Source organism: Astatotilapia calliptera, chromosome 1 (assembly GCF_964374335.1).
Source record: "Astatotilapia calliptera chromosome 1, fAstCal68.1, whole genome shotgun sequence".
NCBI classification, from domain to species: Eukaryota; Metazoa; Chordata; class Actinopteri; order Cichliformes; family Cichlidae; genus Astatotilapia; species Astatotilapia calliptera.
In genome coordinates this window covers 21,854,043-21,875,177 of record NC_137422.1, presented here as the reverse complement: position 1 = coordinate 21,875,177, position 21,135 = coordinate 21,854,043, and the positions used below count along the sequence as shown (strand labels likewise).

The 21,135-nt window shown below is 40.2% G+C and overlaps 2 protein-coding genes across 4 annotated transcripts; both read right to left on the bottom strand.

Annotated features, from left to right (window-relative positions):
* Positions 1 to 6,287: 6,287 nt before the first annotated feature.
* Positions 6,288 to 16,729, bottom strand: btbd10b (BTB (POZ) domain containing 10b). Of its 3 annotated transcripts, none has more exons than XM_026167891.2 (9): positions 16,616 to 16,729; positions 16,033 to 16,180; positions 12,085 to 12,281; positions 11,357 to 11,672; positions 11,112 to 11,214; positions 9,292 to 9,412; positions 8,194 to 8,391; positions 7,998 to 8,108; positions 6,288 to 7,344 (listed from the first exon to the last, which is right to left on the bottom strand). In XM_026167891.2, the coding sequence occupies exons 2-9, from the start codon at positions 16,131 to 16,133 to the stop codon at positions 7,013 to 7,015; spliced, it is 1,479 nt and encodes a 492-aa protein (XP_026023676.1). In that variant the 5' UTR covers positions 16,134 to 16,180; positions 16,616 to 16,729; the 3' UTR covers positions 6,288 to 7,012. The 3 variants fall into 3 exon arrangements, with proteins under 3 accessions (XP_026023676.1, XP_026023668.1, XP_026023691.1); XM_026167883.2 differs by having other exon boundaries at positions 16,537 to 16,652; XM_026167906.2 differs by having other exon boundaries at positions 12,085 to 12,278; positions 16,537 to 16,652.
* Positions 16,730 to 17,812: 1,083 nt separating this feature from the next.
* Positions 17,813 to 20,083, bottom strand: pth1b (parathyroid hormone 1b). The gene is made up of 2 exons (XM_080303899.1): positions 19,579 to 20,083; positions 17,813 to 19,446 (listed from the first exon to the last, which is right to left on the bottom strand). Exons 1-2 carry the CDS (start codon positions 19,656 to 19,658, stop codon positions 19,260 to 19,262), a joined length of 267 nt encoding a protein of 88 aa, XP_080160025.1. The 5' UTR covers positions 19,659 to 20,083; the 3' UTR covers positions 17,813 to 19,259.
* Between the last annotated feature and the right edge of the window lie 1,052 nt (positions 20,084 to 21,135).

Genomic DNA, 21,135 nt, shown 5'->3' with positions numbered 1-21,135 from the left:
TTCTGTTCTCTTAGTTTTTGTCCTCAGGTTTGAAGTGTCTGTGTTGTGCAGCTGGTCTGGTCTGTCTCTAGACAGTTCAGGCTGCACCCACCAGTAAATGGTGGAGGCTCACAGCGACATACTCAACACACAAGTTTCTGAACTCTGCATGAGGGTTTCTCCGACGAAGTGAGGGCCGTGAGGCACAGCTCCCCGTCCCCCGGTGACCCTGCTAGGTCCACCTTCTTAGGGAAACCCTCTGCAGAGGAGCCGACAGAGCCAGGAACTTGTGAGTTGTGTTTGTCCACTCAGGCATCATTCATGCTTGTTCTGTAGGCAGTTCCTGTCAGAAGGAGGAGGCACAGCAGGAGCGTCGGGGGGCGGAAGACGGTGCCTCAGTGCCTCTCTCCTTCTGACATTGTTAAAGAAAACACAACAGATTTATAATTATTTATATATTTACATGTAGGTAATGTCCTCAAGTTCTGTATAACCACTTTTTCCTCTCTCTGTGTTTGTTTCTCGTCTGTTGTTGTGTGTGTTTGTGTGTATTTGTCTCTTTCAAACAGGTGCCGGTCCTCATCTCTGCAGTGCTGCCGTCTCCTGTAGCGCTGCATGGTTGTAAGCTAAGTTTCCTTTATTTTTCTGTTCTCTTAGTTTTTGTCCTCAGGTTTGAAGTGTCTGTGTTGTGCAGCTGGTCTGGTCTGTCTCTAGACAGTTCAGGCTGCACCCACCAGTAAATGGTGGAGGCTCACAGCGACATACTCAACACACAAGTTTCTGAACTCTGCATGAGGGTTTTTCCGACGAAGTGAGGGCCGTGAGGCACAGCTCCCCGTCCCCCGGTGACCCTGCTAGGTCCACCTTCTTAGGGAAACCCTCTGCAGAGGAGCCGACAGAGCCAGGAACTTGTGAGTTGTGTGTGTCCACTCAGGCATCATTCATGCTTGTTCTGTAGGCAGTTCCTGTCAGAAGGAGGAGGCACAGCAGGAGCGTCGGGGGGCGGAAGACGGTGCCTCAGTGCCTCTCTCCTTCTGACATTGTTAAACAACAGATTTATAATTATTTATACATTTACATGTAGGTAATGTCCTCAAGTTCTGTATAACCACTTTTTCCTCTCTCTGTGTTTGTTTCTCATCTGTTGTTGTGTGTGTTTGTGTGCATTTGTCTCTTTCAAACAGGTGCCGGTCCTCACCTCTGCAGTGCTGCCGTCTCCTGTAGCGCTGCATGGTTGTAAGCTAAGTTTCCTTTCCTTTTTCTGTTCTCTTAGTTTTTGTCCTCAGGTTTGAAGTGTCTGTGTTGTGCAGCTGGTCTGGTCTGTCTCTAGACAGTTCAGGCTGCACCCACCAGTAAATGGTGGAGGCTCACAGCGACATACTCAACACACAAGTTTCTGAACTCTGCATGAGGGTTTTTCCGACGAAGTGAGGGCCGTGAGGCACAGCTCCCCGTCCCCCGGTGACCCTGCTAGGTCCACCTTCTTAGGGAAACCCTCTGCAGAGGAGCCGACAGAGCCAGGAACTTGTGAGTTGTGTTTGTCCACTCAGGCATCATTCATACTTGTTCTGTAGGCAGTTCCTGTCAGAAGGAGGAAGCACAGCAGGAGCGTCGGGGGGCGGAAGACGGTGCCTCAGTGCTTCACTCCTTCTGACATTGTTAAACAACAAATTTATAATTATTTATATATTTTCATGTAGGTAATGTCCTCAAGTTCTGTATAACCACTTTTTCCTCTCTCTGTGTTTGTTTCTCGTCTGTTGTTGTGTGTGTTTGTGTGTATTTGTCTCTTTCAAACAGGTGCCGGTCCTCATCTCTGCAGTGCTGCCGTCTCCTGTAGTGTTGCATGGTTGTAAGCTAAGTTTCCTTTATTTTTCTGTTCTCTTAGTTTTTGTCCTCAGGTTTGAAGTGTCTGTGTTGTGCAGCTGGTCTGGTCTGTCTCTAGACAGTTCAGGCTGCACCCACCAGTAAATGGTGGAGGCTCACAGCGACATACTCAACACACAAGTTTCTGAACTCTGCATGAGGGTTTCTCCGACGAAGTGAGGGCCGTGAGGCACAGCTCCCCGTCCCCCGGTGACCCTGCTAGGTCCACCTTCTTAGGGAAACCCTCTGCAGAGGAGCCGACAGAGCCAGGAACTTGTGAGTTGTGTGTGTCCACTCAGGCATCATTCATGCTTGTTCTGTAGGCAGTTCCTGTCAGAAGGAGGAGGCACAGCAGGAGCGTCGGGGGGCGGAAGACGGTGCCTCAGTGCCTCTCTCCTTCTGACATTGTTAAAGAAAACACAACAGATTTATAATTATTTATATATTTACATGTAGGTAATGTCCTCAAGTTCTGTATAACCACTTTTTCCTCTCTCTGTGTTTGTTTCTCGTCTGTTGTTGTGTGTATTTGTCTCTTTCAAACAGGTGCCGGTCCTCACCTCTGCAGTGCTGCCGTCTCCTGTAGCGCTGCATGGTTGTAAGCTAAGTTTCCTTTATTTTTCTGTTCTCTTAGTTTTTGTTCTCAGGTTTGAAGTGTCTGTGTTGTGCAGCTGGTCTGGTCTGTCTCTAGACAGTTCAGGCTGCACCCACCAGTAAATGGTGGAGGCTCACAGCGACATACTCAACACACAAGTTTCTGAACTCTGCATGAGGGTTTCTCCGACGAAGTGAGGGCCGTGAGGCACAGCTCCCCGTCCCCCGGTGACCCTGCTAGGTCCACCCTCTTAGGGAAACCCTCTGCAGAGGAGCCGACAGGGCCAGGAAGTTGTGAGTTGTCTGTGTTCCTGTCAGAAGGAGGAGGCACAGCAGGAGCGTCGGGGGGCGGAAGACTGTGCCTCAGTGCCTCTCTCCTTCTGACATTGTTAAACAAAACCCAACAAATTTATAATTATTCATATATTTATATGTAGGTAATGTGCTCAAGTTCTTGATAACCACTGTTTCTCTCTCTTAGGGAAATCCTTTGCAGAGGAGTTGTGAGAGCTATGAACCTATTAGTATTTTGGCCTCAACATCATATTTATATAAAACTGATATTTCAGTGAAGATTTGAACCCCACTCGGTCGCGACAGATGGCCACCCCTTTCTGAGCCTGGTTCTGTCGGAGGTTTCTTCCTGTTAAAAGGGAGTTTTTCCTCCCCACTGTCGCCAAGTGCTTGCTCATAGGGGATTTGGGGGCTTTGTTAAAACAACCACTGATAAGTTCAGTGCCATCAGATTTAGTTCTCAGCAAATATGTAAATGGATGATTCGTCATCAAGTGAGGAAACATCCATTTAAAACATATTCACGAGTTGTATTTAGTTTTGTATAAATATGATTTCTGGGACACTAAGGCCAAACACAGACTAATTTGTACAATTTGGGGAAAAATAAATAACAAATCTATAAGAAAAAGATGCGTCATTGTTTCATGTAGAGTTCAAATAACACACCATTTGATATCAACATATGTTTGTTACATTTTGCAGTGCTGGTGTTATATTCTTATGATTTTGTTCATTTGATGAGTATATCTTTCTCCTTTGCTTCACATATTTACTGCTTCTTGGCTAGCTTTAGTCATGCTAGCATCAACACAGGAAGAAACAGATACACATCAGAGAATCACCATGCATCGGCCTATCTTAATGCAAATGAAAAACGACAAAAATCAAAATATAAATAATTTTCAGATTACTAAAGCTATCAATGGATCCACAGCTCCGACAGTGAAAACACAATCATATCATGTTCAAGTATGTTGTAATCCAATTTTAAAACTATAAAATAGAATAAAGACTATTTTTAGTTTACTTTGTTAATAAAGAAATTTCTTAGAATTTTCAGAAAAACTAACGTTATACATAGCAAAATAAGTAAGTACAAAGTAAGTAAAATTTTATTTGTATAGCACTTTTCAAGATAAAAATTACAGAGAAACTAAAACACACACACAAAAAAATAACCACAAGCAAGTTTTAACACATGAGTTTTTAGCTGTTTTTTAAAAGAGACCAGTGAGTCCCTAGATCCCAAGCTCAAATGGAGAGAGTTCCAGACTCTGGGGGCCACAGTTTCAAAAGCTCTGTCACCTTTTGTTTTCAGCCTCGTATGATGGACAACCAGCAAGCAAGCCCTGATCACATTATCCTAGGGACCTGTTTGAGATGCATGGATATTAACGATCTCTGTTATATGTCGGTGCCTGTTCATGCAGAGCCCCTAATGTCAAAGTCATATTCTTAAAGCGGACTGAATTTAATGGGGAGCCACTGCAGCTGGATCAGCAGGGGTGTGACATGAGAGTACTTGGAAGACTAGGTCAGAAGCCTTGCAGCAGCATTCTGAACACCCTGCAGACGTTCCAACGAGGCATTACATAAACAAGTGAACAAAGAATTACAATAGTCCAAATGAGATGAAAGAAATGCATGTATGACAATTTCGAGGTCTGAGCATGACACAGTGGACACAACACTGTTTCTTAAATGATAATAACAGGAGCAAACCAGAGATTTAACATGAGCATCCAAAGTCAACTGAGTCAAAGTTTACTCCAAGATCCCTAGGATTTGCCAAATGTAGCAAGAGGACCTAAATTTTTCATAATCTTGGGCACAAATTTATCGGGAGCACAAACAAGGACTTTGATTTTCTCCTCATTAAGTTGAAGAAAGTTATCAGCCATCCAACCTCTAATGTAGTCTAATCTGTAGTTTGGAAACATCTTGGGGCTTAAAGGAGATGTACAACTGAATATCATCTGTACGACACAGCTAAGCGTTTTGCAATTTGGCATGATTTAAAACGTTTAAATTTTTTCTGTATTAAACGGCAGAAATTAAGCTTTCTTGTGGGAGGTCATTTTTGAAAAACAAAACAAAAAAACCTGCAGCTTCAGAGTCTGTGAGATGTTGGCTTTCAGCCCTGGCAGCGTGTCTGGTGTGGAGCCGACAACTCACAGATTTTGAAGTGTCGGGCCGCACTTTGTGTTTACATCTTTGTGTGGAAGAAAGTTTACCTGCTTTCATTTGCTGTTTTAGCTGTTTAGTGGTTGTTGAAATAGCTTTAACCTGAGATTCTGGCGATTCTTACAAAATACACATTTATTCAAAAATCAATTCAGCATTTAATGAATCAGTCTCACATTATTCAAGGTATAATCTTATAATTCTTTTTTAAACCCACTCCTATGAAATATTCCCACCAGGCCATCTGACAACAACAGCAATACACATTCCTTCATCTGAGGCTTGGTTTGGTTTCAGCAGGCTTCCTTGAGGATGTTTACATGCCTAAGTGCTTTGAGTTGCTGCTGATGTAAAAGGATAAGATTTGTGGATTACTGCAATGAATAGTGGAACAGATGTACCTAATAAAGTGGTTGCTAATTACATGTAGCATGACTTTGCTGCACTATACATCATGCTTTGTTCTCAGATTGCCTGATTGTATAAAGTTTTCCAAAAAAAATCGACTCTACATTAGGCCTATGTAACCAAGGTAACATCTGACACCACTTCCGGAAAATCCCTTCATTGTGGCGGGAATGAACTCTGTATAAATTCCGGGTCAATCTGCTGCATCTCCCCTGCTACATGTCATCATCCCTGAATGCATTGTGCGAAAAAACATGGCCGCTCCCGCGACTCCAAAATAGTTTTAAACAACAAAGATTTAATGAATAACAATTTTTTTTTTTAGTTATTCTCAAGTATGTTTTTATGTAGTGGAGATAATTTGCAACATATTTAGAATAACTTGTCATAATAGTTGGGGTTCCTTTTAAATAGCTTATCAGGTTCTATTTGCTATCATTTCTACTCAGGGAGAAATGAAATAGGAAATGTATATGTATATGAACTGCAGTAAAAATATCAGTGTGAAGAAAGGTCATTTTATTTTTTAAGTAAGTACAAAAATTATATTTAGCCCTTCAAGCTTTTTAAATATGGTTCAGTTTGCTGTTACCAGTCTGTGGTATCACATTGAATCTAATTTGGAATTATCAGTGGTTTAATGTAATAATTACAAAAATTTATATTATTAATCTGAATTTATTTTTAGTGTTTCCGACCCAATTGTATAGAGCAGAAATGTTTCTTCTTAATGGTCATTAGCATTTAACCATATCTGGTCAGTCTTACCTCTGGAGGGCAACATCTCCTGGGTCCTGTTAGGCTTTTACAATAAGGCATGCAATATACATACCTGCCTATATCTATATATCTATAGATAGATATACAGATAGATACACGCACGCACACACACACACACATACACACACACATATTTTTGTACTGTGTGTATATATATATATTTTTTTTAAATGTTCATCTTTATTTCATGATTTTGTTTTATTTTTAAACAACAATTTCAAGCTTTGCACATAAAAGATTCTGACCACAACAGCCTGTGTTCTGCTTAATATCTTGGCTGCAGGAGGAGCAAAACATCACATATCAGATCCAGCCAATGACTACATATCCCATGACAAGAATCAAAGACATCTGAGAGGAGTTCAACTGGAGATCATGAGACTAAGTGGTGAGAACAGATTTTCTCCATGACCAGAAAGATGTAATCTCTCCTTAGCTAGTTGTGTATCCTTCCCCATCAAAGCCATTTAGCAGTTAGGCCACCCGAGAGAATCAAAATCTAAGATATCAGTGAAATAAAACCTGTGAAAAAACAGTGACACCACAAGAGTGCTCAGTCAAAACCACCAAATTAAGATACAATAATATTGTAAATAATAATGCTAATAATATTTTTTTACAGATTTTTTCCCACAAACAAAAATAGATTCCTTCCTTTGGTCAAGTAAAAAACAAAACAAAAACCCGAAAATGAAAACAATAGTGAAATGTTATTTTCACCAGTCTTATGTTCCTCGTGTTTTTTTTCCTACAGTCATCCAGGTTCTTGAGGCTCTAAGGCTGCAAAGGAGGTGTCAAGGCAATATGGTTATGGTGCCCCTAGCGCTCCATGCTGCAGCATGCTGGGAGTAGGACTAGAAGAGTAGGAGAGGGGCAGAGGCATTGAAAGAAGACCAACGTGTCCTCAGACAGCAGGTGAAGGTGCATCAGGATCAGGCTCATTGCTGTAGTTGTTGCTGTAGTGGTTCCCACTAGGTGGGTGATTAGGCAGGATATCCAGTTCATCCACTTGGGGGCCAGGGTGCATCACCACCAGCTGATCTTGGGGGATGTCAGCTGCTGCTGCTGCTAGGTTGGTGATCGACTTGGACTTTACGCACTGGAAATCAACATGGCGGCTTTTACCCTCCTCCTTTTCCCAGGACATGCGGATGAAGGGCCTCTGGACGTAGTTGTAAATGACCTCTGGACGACCTCCTGGTCTTTTCTTGACTTTCTCTTTATACGTAGGGTAACCTGTCAGAGAGACAATAACACTAGTGGCTCAGTTTATGCTAACTTTTGTTAACACAGAATACAAAAAAGCAAACACCAGAAGCGAGGGGCTCACCCTGAACGTGATGTGACTGACCATTTGTTTAAAAGGAATCAATGCATTACCAAGTGTTGGGCTCTAAATGACCTTATTCTAGTTTGATCGACTTCCCACTTTAGGCGTGTCTTTTCAGTCACAGCATACAAAAACATTCAGGTAGCAGCATGTCTATTGTCTACATCTGGTATGTGAACATAATACTGCACTCCAACTGCATATTAACTTGGGCAGATGTTAAACTGAGTGAACAAAGCAGTTTGGGTACAAAACCATTATATCATTTTATTAAATAAAATATATTTTGTCTCACGCCGACCACAGTTGATTCGTTTGATTCTGACTCTAATAACATCCAGATTGCAAAGAGGCATCTGCTGTTAGCTATTTTATGCATTAATTTGCTTGCTGCCAAACAAATCTGTAATTATAAATCTGCAGTATGCAGTGAGTCGTTATATTCTGTACTGTTCATATAGGTCAGACATCTCTCTCCCACTCATGAGAATGGAAAAAAAAAAAAGAAAAAGAAAAAAAGAGAGGACATCAATATTTAATACTGAAAAATTCAGCTCACCTTCAATGCCCAGCCTTATTTTCTTCAGTCCCCGCTCTTTTAAAACTGATTTGGCAACGTCTCGGTTTTCGATATACTTGAAGAATCTGTACAGTTTTGTGCTGTAAATAACTACAAGGAGAAAACAAACAAGGTGGTTTATTGTGCGTCTGTGCTCCGAGATGTGTGCCTACGCTCTGAATTAGTGGGTACTCACTCTGTGAATACTCTTCCCCCATTTGTGGTGGATATTCTTCATCCCAGTCAACCACATCATCATCGGTAAGGACTACAATGTGACATTCCCTCTCTCCGCTCTGGGCGCTGGCCACCATCAGAGGCAGAACCATTTCCTCGAGGTAAAACTCAAATTGACGCCGAGCTCCATCATTGGACAGCTCATGCATCAGGGCACCTGTTAACAAAGAGTGAGACTTTAAATTCAAAATTTCCATCATAAGCATAAACTTTATAAAGTGCACAAAGGTAAGCAAGTAACTCCTGAAACAACTAAAAACAGGCCCTCTGCTCTACTGTCATGCAAGTAGCCTTTATCTTTCACCACAGAGCTATTTCAGAGGTGCCTTCATAAAAACTGAATTCCTAATTAAAATGCTTCTTTCAGATCAGGATACTACTTGTAGTTTTAAATTCAAACAAATAATTTACAGGTAAGCAAACAACCATTTCCTTGCCTCCATTCCAGCAAAGTACCGCTACAAAATCTTCAGTGCTAATGAAGAAAAGGTCTGTCCAGTCTCGCAACCATCAGTTTCAGGCACTATTGTGTTGCAGTGCACCGAAAAGCCTTAAAGAACCCACTCAAGATGACCGTGAATCAAATTTGTAGACATATTTACCCCAAAAAGTTGAGGAGGAAAGGAGACGAAATGTCATAGATGATATGCAACAAGTTGTGGCCCTGAACTCACTTTCACATGAATAAGGACTATATGGATTTGAGAAATTTTGTTTTTCTATTCATTATAGGCTAAAACTCTAAAAGAAAAAACAAACAAACAAGAAAATAGTAATTAACCAGAATTACCTGCTGACTTAAAAAAAAAATAATAATAAAACAGCCTACGTTTTAGACACACGTACAGGGAAAATTGCTTGTTCTTAAAAGCTGTATTTTTCTTTAAAGCCAAAAATCTGAAATCCTCACAGGTTGGTGATTATGATCAATTAGCTGCAATCTTGTTAAGCCTTGCAAAGTGACGAGGCACTGAGCAGTCTCCCTGATCAATGATACTCAGCGCTGCTACTGTTAATGCAACACTAACAGCTTCAGTGTCCCAGAAGAAATACTCACTGAGGTCTCTGCATTTGATGGTGCTGTAGTCGAAAGAGATGCATAGATAGTCACACGCCTCACGCAACTCGGGGATAGAGATTCCATCAGGACAACGGATTATCCCAGATTTGTAGTAATCCTGCCAATTAGAGAGAAATCACAAAGAGGAAATCATTAAAAACACCATTTATCCATCAACTTAAATCATACAATTACAAACAAAATCAAAACCCTTTTGATAAAAATGAACCCGGTAACAGAATCTCAGTTTGCTTTCTAACAGCAGTTTCAGAGTTACACATGTTAAAGGAGACTTCCATTACTGAGCCTGTTGAACTGTTATGAGGTGGGTTTTTAGTAGGCCAAAGGTAACATGCAGTTTGGCAGGAAATTAGATGCAGCAGATAACACCATGCAAATGTCAAACTGTGAATTAAAGCTCAGATTCAGATCAGTCAGATTTGCTTTGTCATTCCAGCCTCATATACACTTCAGATACCTGAATGGGCTGTAGCAGGTACGCACTGTGTTATAGCTGCAGCAGTGTTTTCTGCAGGGTTGGTTTCTGGTGCATTTTAGATGAATCAGACAACAAAAATGCAGCCTAATCTAATCGTACGTTTTTTAGAACTCACCAACTGCAGCTTTCTCAGTAAACTGCGTACTACTCACTCACCATATCGCAAAGTAAATTCAATTTTCCAACATATATCTACTTAAGAGTTTCAACATGAGCAATCAGTCGCTAATTAGATGTAATGTAGACAGTACAAAACAGCCCATGCTGAGTAATATTCTACCTGAATTATGGGTATTATATAATGTTTATTTATTTATTTTTTTAATTTAAAACTACTTTAGTTTAAAACTAGTTTTATTTCAGCACCATCTGTATTATGATCTACTGTTTATATTACTGCTTGATAGTAAACCATAGGAACCAGTACACTACTTTAAATTTCAGGCATTATATGCATTTTTCAATAACACTGCTATACCAGTAAATTAAGTAATTTAAACATGACCCCATCCGTAATGGTCATGCGGATGGGGTGGGGGCTGTATTAATTCAACATCCTGATCATACAGCGCAAATAATTGAAAAAATTAAAAATTCACAAGTCAATATCAATGTAGAAAAAACAAAAACAAAAAAAATATTCAACACTAATAACTGCACATTTGTTTTGTGTCATCTCTGGCCGCATTGAACTTTGATAGACTTTCACAGCAGAGGCTCAGACAACTCCTCACACACACGGGGATCCAGGTAAGGAAAATATAGTGTGTCGCTCAAGGCTAACAGGTGTTATATGTCCCATAAAGATTGGAAGAACACATCCCAGTGGGAGTTTTATTCACAATTTCCTTCTACATTCTGCTGTGGAAGCATTAATGAGCAAATGCTGATATATTTAAAAATTGTGACATCAGAGATTGGTGTTACATCTTATACAAAAGCAATAAAGGCAGCCTGTTAAGAACTGACTTTATAGCCCTGTGTAAAATATTTAAGTTTGGTTAAAAGAGCAAGGAAGTAGATTTTTGTTGACTTGATTGTGTTATTTTATTTATTTATGATACATTTTCAGAGCTTTTTAAGCCTCCGTTGTGATTCGACAGTAAAGAGAAGATTAGAAAGACCAGGGGAAGTAGATGGCCTTAGGGCAGATTGTTTGGGTTGCCTACTCTACCCAGTGAGCTAAAATGATCCCACGATAGCTTAATATCTTTTAATAATAATGCGACACAGATAAAAATCATTCAGCATAAGTGTGTATCCAACATTACCTCACAATTATTTATGCATACAAGGATTATGTAAAAGAGAAACTAACCAGAATTGCTCTGAAAACTGTTGAGCTAATCCCCTCAGCCACTTCGTACTCCCCTTTCTCGTTGGGCCGTGTGAAATTATGTTCTCTTCCAGATCCAAACATTCTGTGCAAAAGAAACTTTGATTTATTCCCCCAACTCACAGATCTATACTTATATGCGTGAATATTAAATTTTTATTTAAGTTTCAGTTGTTACAGCTATGATGACTAAAGACAAGGATAACGAGGATTAAAATATACTTTACCTGCCCAACATGGTATTGGGCTGTGCAGTGAAGATAGAAGGATCCACTACAAAGCGTGTGTTGTCAACAATCAGAGTGACTCTCTCTGAGGTCCGAATGTTTCGGTTTCCAACTGTGCCACCGGCTCCCCCTTCCTTAGGATTCTCATAGACAAAAACCATTTCTCCAGCTGCCAAGCTTTTGAAAGTGCCCTCGGTGCTGGACAAGCTACTGTTGCGACTGCTCACCACCCCACTGCTGCTGGAACCGCTGGGTGAGACTCTCTGAGGCCGCGGACTACTGGGCCTCGATGACGAGCCGCCATCTCGATCACGATCTAGACGGGCGGGCGGAATGAATCACCATGGAGAAATCATCTTTGGTTTTAATGTCCAAATCAAAGATCAAAATTCAGATAGAAAAAAAGTGCCTAGTTTGTAGTAACATTTTAGTTTGCAGCTAAGATTTGTAAAAGAATTTTGTATTTCTTTGCAATATACACATTGTGTATATACACAAGGTCCCACTCATAACATTTGACATGTAGGCAGTCAAACTTCTCGGTCTTGGTCTAAACACAGGTGGATAAGCATTGCCTTGATCTGCTCACAGCCAAAAGCAGGAGACCTAAACCATGTCTGAGCTGCAAGTTGATAAATTTGGTCAGCTGTTTAACAGAGCTTGCCAAAAGCTGCAGAACTCCAACATGACACCCATATAAGCCGTCTATTCTTTCCACGCACACTCACCACTGTTGTGCTGGCGGGTGGGTGATGTGACGTTGCGAATGCAAGGGGTAAGCTGGCCTTCTCTCTCATGCGAGGAGTCCCTGGAGCGATCGCTGGAGCGGCGGCGGTCACGTGAGCGGTCACAGCCCCCGCTGGCACCATGTAAGCTCATCTTCCTATGTTCTTCCTTCACTTGAGACGTACGGGCTTGGCTGCTGCTTTTGAAACACAAAAGCATGTGTAATGCACCTCCTCCCTTTCTCAAGGCCAGAGGATATTGGTATTTCATAGTTTTATGACGCACAATGTGGAACACATTTCACTCAACATGGCTGTCACAGCTTTTGGCTTAGGTCATTTGCCCTACAAACAACTGTAGTAGTGCCAACAAGCTTCATAAAGACATTTAAAACTAACCACCAGACCAACCAGATTCTACTTTAATAAAACAGTAACAAGCCGCACATTGTGTATTGCAGTCAAATATAGATACTATTACCTTTGATATTTAATTTGAAAGAAAATCAAATCAGAGTTTTGACATGCTTATTTTATGTTTATTTAGAAATTTCATTTCTAAATAAACAGTATGAGCAGTTATAAATAAAAGTAGATTAAAATTCAAATGGGAAAAAGACACAATAGAGCTAACCATTAATTTCTCAAAGACCAAATCTTCTTTAAAAAAAAACAACAATCAGAGAAAGAATAAAATTCACAATTAGAAGCAGAGCTACAGGGTAAAAAAAAAAAAAAGGAAAGGGAAAAAGGAAAAAAAAAAAAGTTTTGTTTAACCTTTTAGCCATTCACAGATACATCCCAATCCTGGGGCTGAGCATACACTTGCAGAGCTTTCCTGCATACCAAAAATGTTGGCCTTCCAACAATGGAAAATCCCAAGGCCAGTGTTGAAAATGTTTTAAATTACTGTTTAAATATACTCAAGCTTGAGTTTCATTTTGCTCACCAAATTTCCAGAAATAACCAAGAAATTCATAGGCATGTATTAAGCTAGTTAATACCAAGTCACTGTCATAACTATATACCTAAAGTGCTACAGGAAACATGCCTTCAAAAGGTAGGAGACTAAATTATAAAGCAGATAAAGATAAGGCTGGCAGATGAGTTAACAAGAAAGTAAGGAAAGGCTACACAGAGCTCCATGTGGTCATCACGAACACGTTATACTTCAGTAAATATTCACTTAACATCTAGGGCTGCCACGATTTGTCGACTAGTCACGATTACGTTGACTATCAAAATCGTCGACGACTGATTTAATAGTCGACGCGTCGTTTGAAACTTTGTAAGATCACAAAAGACGCAGGAATAAGTGTCAGGATTTAAGAGTCTAATAACGGACTGAAACAGAAGATGGCAGCATTGCATGTACAAGGATGTCAGCTACCGTTAAACCCCGAAGAAGAAGAAGAAGCAGCTGTGTCCCAGAATTCATAGCGCGGCCCAGCGCAGTTTCCAACAATGGCGGCAGCTAGTTAGTTTTAATGTTACTCTTATTATTCTTTCTGGGTCACAAAATAAACGTTTAACATATTTTCAGGTGAGAATGTAGCTGTGTAAACCTCAAATATCTGCTCAGTTTATCAGGACACCACATATTTTCAAAAGCGCTCCGACGTTTTCGGAGACATCTGTTACCCACTAGCTCGTTAGCGAGCCGGGGGCTAGGCTCACTAGCGCCGTGAGAACACCGGACTCCCCGCAAATCGTTTTCAAACCCACCGCCGTCTTTCGCTACTCAGGTTAAATATATATGAGTCACTTAGATAACTTAAAATGTTATTGTTTGGCTTTTTTTTTTTAGTATTTTATTTGTTCCTGAGTAAATCAGTTTGTCTGAGATTAAAGTTATAGTTTTTACACAGCTGAATAAACGTCAAGCAGACAGCTGATTATCAGAAGTGTGAGATGCTCCAGAATATACTCCAGTGTCCTGTTATATTTTAGATAGCAAGGAGTTTATTAAACTTCACCGAAACAATCTGCAAATTTCATTAAAATTTAATAAACTATCATCTTGTTTTTATTTTTAGTTAGCACAGACCTTAAACACTTAAAGCTGTAAGCTAATGATAGTTATATAAGAGCAGATGCTGCTGGTGCAATAAGCTGTAGTTTTACGTCTAATGGATGATGATCTGATTAGTCGACTAATCGCAAAAATAATCGGTGACTAGTCGACTATCAAAATAATCGTTTGTGGCAGCCCTATTAACATCCATCAATCCATCTTCATCCGGGGCCGGGACAGGGCAGCAGCCTAAGGAGAGAAGCCCAGACCTGGCAGGGAGAGGGAACTCATTCCCGACCCACCCGGAGTGGGCACTCCACCCTTTTCCGGCTGAGAACCATGGCCTCAGATTTGGAGGTGCTGATCCTCATTCCCGCTGCTTCACACTTGGCTGGGAACCGTTCCAGTGCGAGCTGGAGGCCTTCACCCGATGAAGCCAACAGAACCACATCATCCGCGAAAAGCAGAGACGAGATTCTGAGGCCACCGTAGTGAAAGCCCTCCGCCACTTGGCTGCGCCTAGAATTCCTGTCCATAAAAATTATGAACAGAATCGGTGACAAAGGGCAGCCCTGGTGGAGCCCATCACCCACCGGGAACGAGTCCGACTTATTGCCGGCAATGCGAACCAAGCTCTTGCAACGGTTGTATAGGGATCGAATGGCCCGTAGCAACGGGCCAGACACCCCATACTCCCGCAGAACCTCCCACAGGACACGGTCGAATGCCTCCTCCAAGTCCACAAAACACATGTAGACTGGTTGGGCAAACTCCCATGCACCCTCAAGTATCCTTGAGAGGATAAAGAGCTGGTCCAGTGTTCCGCGACCAGGACAAAAACCGCATTGTTCCTCCTGTATCAGAGGTTCAACTAGCAGACAAACTCTCCTTTCCAGCACCCTGGCATAGACTTTCCCAGGGAGGCTGAGGAATGTGATCCCACTGTAGTTTGAACACACCCTCCGGTCCCCCTTCTTAAAGATGGGGACCACCACCCCGGTCTGCCAGTCCAGGGGTACTGCCCCTGATCTCCACGCAACATTGTAGAGGCGTGTCAACCAGGACAGCCCTACAACGTCCAGAGCCTTCAGGAATTTGGGGCGGACCTCATCAACGCCAGGGGCTCTGCCACCAAGGAGTTGTTTAACTGCCTCAGTGTCCTCGCCTCCGGAAATTGGCGGGTCATTCCCCTCATCCCCAGACTCTGCTTCCTCCTCGGAAGACGTGTCAGTGGGATTAAGGAGGTCCTCAAAGTATTCCTTCCACCGCCTGACAATTTTCTCAGTCGAAGTCAGCAGCGCTCCGCCAGCACTATACACAGTGCAGGTAGAGCACTAGAATCTCTTCGAGGCAGTCCAAAAGTCTTTTTTCATGGCCTCTCCGAACTCCTCCCACACCCGAGTTTTGCTTCAGCCACTGCCCGAGCCGCATTCCGCTTGGCCTGTCGATACCTGTCGGCTGTCTCCGGAGTCCCACAGGCTTACCAAGAGCGATAGATCTCCTTCTTCAGCCTGGTGGCTCCCCTCACCTCTGGTGTTATTCACTTAACATCACAGATAAATATGTGAAAGATAAGTGAAAAGTAAGTTTGAGCCTTTGGGCAATCTCAAACCCATGGGAAGTCAACTCTATCACATTTCCATATATTGAAAACGTTAAATACTGCCATAAACAGGCAATATTATTTGATTTTCAAAAATTTTCTCAGTGGACTAACACTTCTCTCCAGTATCACGCAATCATTGAGTTACAGGGAAAGTGCTAGGCCAAATTTATATTCATAGGGGTTACGCCTATGAGTTAATACAAAGCAGGACGGATGCAAAAGATACACATAAGCAAACCGATACTTTCTCTTGTGATATCCCTAGAACGTATGTGGCGTATGTGACTGTTGCTGTGAACTTTACAACTCCATATATTTTCACCTGGCTCACCTTGAATGCCTGCAGAGTTTGCGCGGTCGGCTCGCTGTTTTTCGTTCCCAGTTTTCTGTATCACTGGAGTTGCTGTCATATGACGGCAGACGAGCTGCCATCACCCGGACAGGGGGTAGCCCGGTCTGGATCTTTCACCGTTCATAATCTGTTCGACAAATGGCGAAATCAACAAGTCAGTTTAATTCCCTGGTCAGCCTCGTGTAAAATCCACAGGTAGCTGCTGTCGGTTAACAAAAAAGCTAGGTTGTGCAGCCAAGCTTGAGTTGAACAAAGATTGATTGTCAGGTTTATCGCTGTTATCAAATTAAACGTTGTCGACGTTGCTGTGAGACGACTTTGCTATTTTAGCATAGCTAGCTAACTAGCATTAGCAGTATTACCAGCGGTACGTTACAACAATATCAGAACAAACTTCCGAGACGCAGAATGGCTAGTAAACATGCTCCAAGAGTGTCCATAGACATGATTTGATACCGTGAGATACAGGAAAAAAACAGCTACCTAGCTGGCTACGGTTTCCGCTGCAGTATAATCCCACTTGCTCGCCAGCTAACCAGTCATTTCCTTTCAAAACACTCACCCAGCTGACGTACGACGTGACGACCGTTAACGGCTCGACGTGCTGACGCACTTAAAACTACATTTCAAAGTCATTGCTACGCTCGCCGATCAAACGTGTCTCAAAAGTTAAAGAGTTGAAAAATTAAATGTATTACAGGTGACTGACCTGTTTTCAGTAGGTAATAGAAGAAGTTTTTCTTTTTCTTCAAAAAAGTCAAAAGAAAGATGACCGAGTCCCTCAAGTGTCGCGATATGTTGCGTGTGCGATTGCTTTTTTTTTTTTTTTTAAAGTTTCCTTTATTCATGAAAAAAAATCCAAAATGTGAAGATACTAGTACCGATATTTCTAAGCCTATAAAAGACAAAATGAACCGTGGAGAAAAGGAAAGAAAAAGAAATATGAAATAAGGAACAAAATAAATAAATAAAAGTAAATAAATAAATATATGTTTTCATGTACATGTAACTCAGCTTATGTGGAGAACTGACAGCAGATATTGAAGAATGTAATTGCATTTATAATTAAAACACCCATTAACATGTGCATTAATTTATTATATAATAAATATAGCACTATTTTAGACTCTATAATCAGCAGTTCCCACTGATTAGCACTGAACTGATCTGTCTACTATGGAAGCTTATTTCTTCAACTAATGATTTTTTTCTATCCATAAGTCAAAATTTCAAGTTAGTATCTCGAAATTTTGAATTACATAATACAGAATTTTAACCTCCCCAGACTTGAAATTTTGAGATAATTACTTACTTTCAACTTTGCTCTGCCTGGCAGATTTTGTTTTTAATTATTTTTTATTTATTCAACTTTAGTGGTGGAAAGAAGCTTCCATATTCCATTGTGCACAGTTTGAGGTAAAACTGCAGAATATAACAAAAAAAATGATTAAAGATTAATTAAAACTAGGAGTAAACACAAAGTGTTGATAAATCTAACCAGGTATCAGTTCAGCCTACAGTTATGCTATGGTAACAAACAATGTTAAATAAATAACAAAATTAGGTTAAGTTGTAGGTAGTCTCATATCATAGTGGTGCTTTGTCCAATTAATTTAAAGGCCTCTAACTGGATGTGAAAAAAACACCGCACACTAGCAAATCTTTGCAGAAGACATTTTTATTTTAAAGTATTAATATATAGATAATAGTTATAGTAGTAGCAAAGTTGCTTATTCAAAGTAAATGCAGGGTCATAGCAAGGGTGCTTGTCAATTAGCCAGATCAACTCTTTAGGACATGACTGGAGGACAGAGCAACACAACAGCCAAACAGGATACATATCAGAGCTTATCTATGTCTTATCCATCAATCATAACATCTCTCTGCTTTGCCTTTATTCGACACAAGTCAAACAGCCTGTTATGATTTGCAAACAATACACACACACACACACACACACACACACACACACGCACACACACACACACACACACACACACACACACACACACACACACACACACACACACACACACACACACACACACACAGTATACAAGGCTGGAAAAGTCTGAATATGATGATATGATGCAATGTGTGCAGCCATCGGTCAGTAAAATCACCTTAAAAAAAATTAAAGTGGGACTAGACATCAACTGAATTCTAATCTTTAGGACTGAAAATTGATGATCTTGTCTTATGACTTTTTATCAAGTATTTCTAGAATAATTTTCGTGTATGGCCACTCAAAACATCAATCAATTCTGTAATCTGACAGATATATTACAATTTTTTGCAAATTTTAAAGAACATTACTTAGTGTGAGTTATTCCTGCGCCAAGAATATGTTAAACATTGTGTAATGTATTGTATGTAAAGCCATGTATGTAATCTATGTAAAGTCAAGCTAGCGAACGCAATCCAGAAATTGCTGACACAAAAGGCATGTAGGTTGAGTTGTCGTATAGGTTACATCTCACAAAGTTACCCAGTAAAAGTGATCAATACCTGACAGTAAGAATGAAGTACAGCAGTTCAAAGAGAGATCAGAGAGGTTCTGCAGAGCACTTTAGAGAAATTTGTTGTAGAAAGTTAAAGCAGGGGTAAAAATCACCAGCAGAAAATCTGACTCAGTCCTCAGGAGATCATGTTAGTGACTATAAGAGGACTGACTGAAAAACATACAGTATAACTCCTGAAAGTCATTACATAAAGGCATACATATGATGCGCATGTAAGAAGCACACACAAGAAATGTAAGACTAGCCATCTTATTGGTCCTTTACAATATGCAGTAAACAACATTTGTAAATAGTGATGTGTATGGTGTGGAGAGTAGGAGGACATTTTAAAACCTTTTCTTCCCCAGACGGCCTGAGATATTGACTGTAGTACTTGTAATCCTACTGATATGACATTAAAACAGAATGTAAAAAAAGGGAAAAAAAGAGGGAAAACATTTATCAGACAAGAAAAAAATAAAAAATAAAATAGAATTAAAAATAAAATAAAAAACACAATAAAAGCATAAATAAATCAATAAATAATCTGACAAAATTTTAAAATAAGTTAAGAACAATAAGAAAAAAACATCTAAAATAACTCTTGGAAAAATAGTCAGATTCTTCAGTAATGCATGGGGATTTTGTTTCATAAGATATACTGAACATTAAATCACTTGAATTTGCATATTTTGTATAACTTTTTTAAATTTTTGATCCAAAAACATCATATTGAAAAATATTTTTTATAGTTCTTGCTTTTCCATGTAGTGGTTTAGAGCTGGCCACAATAATTCCCTTCAACTTTTCCTGGAGCCAGTCTTGCCTTTCTCCTACTTGTTTGTGTTCTCGAACATTGTGCATAAGCTGCACCTCACTGACAGTCCTCTTTCTGCACAAACAGAAAACACACACAGTCAACTCAAGGAAGAATTACAGGATCAGTTAATTATTTAAGCTAATTGTGCATTATTAATTTTCATTCCAAAGATGATATTTCACTGTAGAAAGTTTAAGAGTTTACCTCAGTGGTTTAGCCTCTGTGTGGATGCTCCAGAGGAGGATTACCAGAACCAACATTTCCAAGAACCTCAGTGAAAACATGTCGATTAACTGAAGCAAATTAAACTATTAGTTAGACGAGGTATTTTCTACGTATATTTTCAAAAATATATATGTATATTACAGCCATCTATTTAAAGACATATTCATTGGTCGTTCTTACCAGGTCTGGTGTCCTTCTATCCAAGAAATAGTGCGTCAGAGCTGGTAGTTAGAGGACTCTATCCGTCTGGGAAAGAAGTCAAACTTGTTGATCAGTCTTTCGTGTTAGGAAGGCGCTCTCCTTTATATACAGTGTAGCCCTCCCCTGGTCATCAATGAGCCATTTTCACTGTTGATGTTGATGTCACTTTTCCAGTGCATCAATGCGAACAGGCATCTGCATGACACCACCTCCACCACAATTCACTACTAACACATCTTTCAACACCTCTGTAAAGGGGCCTGCTTGTCACACTGGTTTTGAACATGCTCCATTTTCACCCTTCATCCCGAATCATTTTTGTTATGACATACAGGCTATGTGCATACACTTTAGCAAGCAAATCTCTTTATTGGTTAGTATATCTCTAACAGTATATGCCTCATGCAGCAGGACTGCAGTGAAAACATATACTCTCTAAAATGGCAATAACTGTCAAGCTTAATTTATTAGCAGTGCAACTTATTTTATGGTTCATCTCATGCAAGCTCTAAAGTTTGCAGAAAGGTGTAACTGCATCAGGCCGCAGACATAAAGCATTCAGTGTTGCCGATTAATATAATGTTAATATAATCTCTGAGCTCTCTGACGTGACGGATTGACTGAATACCTACAGATCTAGTTCTTCTGTTCTTTCAAGACTTGCTAGTAGCAATAGAACATGTTAAAAGTAGCTTGCATCAGCTAAGGAGATCATATATTTTCATCTTCATCAAGAGTATAGAACCACTGATTTTTTATTTATTTATTTATTTATTTATTTTTTGCATTTTATGTGAGAACCCCCCCCCCCCCCCCCCCCATATCTGTAAAATTTATTTTTGAGAATTATGAGTTCTCAAAATGTTCTTTAATGAAAGAAATTTGTTGCAGATGCTTGTATAAAGCTGCTGTAGGAGTGTAGATTCTACAGTGGTTGCATATAAAGCTTTACTCATGATATCAAAGTGGACCGGACATTTGAAAAACATACAATTAACATCCTGTTAAATATGTAGCATCACACTTTGTGAGGTATGGGTTATGGATAACCTTGTCATGGTGTCACAAGCTGCATTAGGTAACCGTGAAAGATGTTTTCTAAATGTGGCAAAGGAATGGCAATGTCATGACTGATAGAATAGGTGTTGCAAAAGGACCTATAGCTTTCTGTCATTTAATTTTCCAGCAAAATTTAATCTATACAGGGTGTATTAACCAATCTGAACACTTTTAAATGATATTATTTTCTGGAGTGACAGGCTGCATTTCTTACAATTTAAAGGAATTCCTTTCCTTCAAAAAGCATTAATGATTAATTGACTTGTATAATGTGGC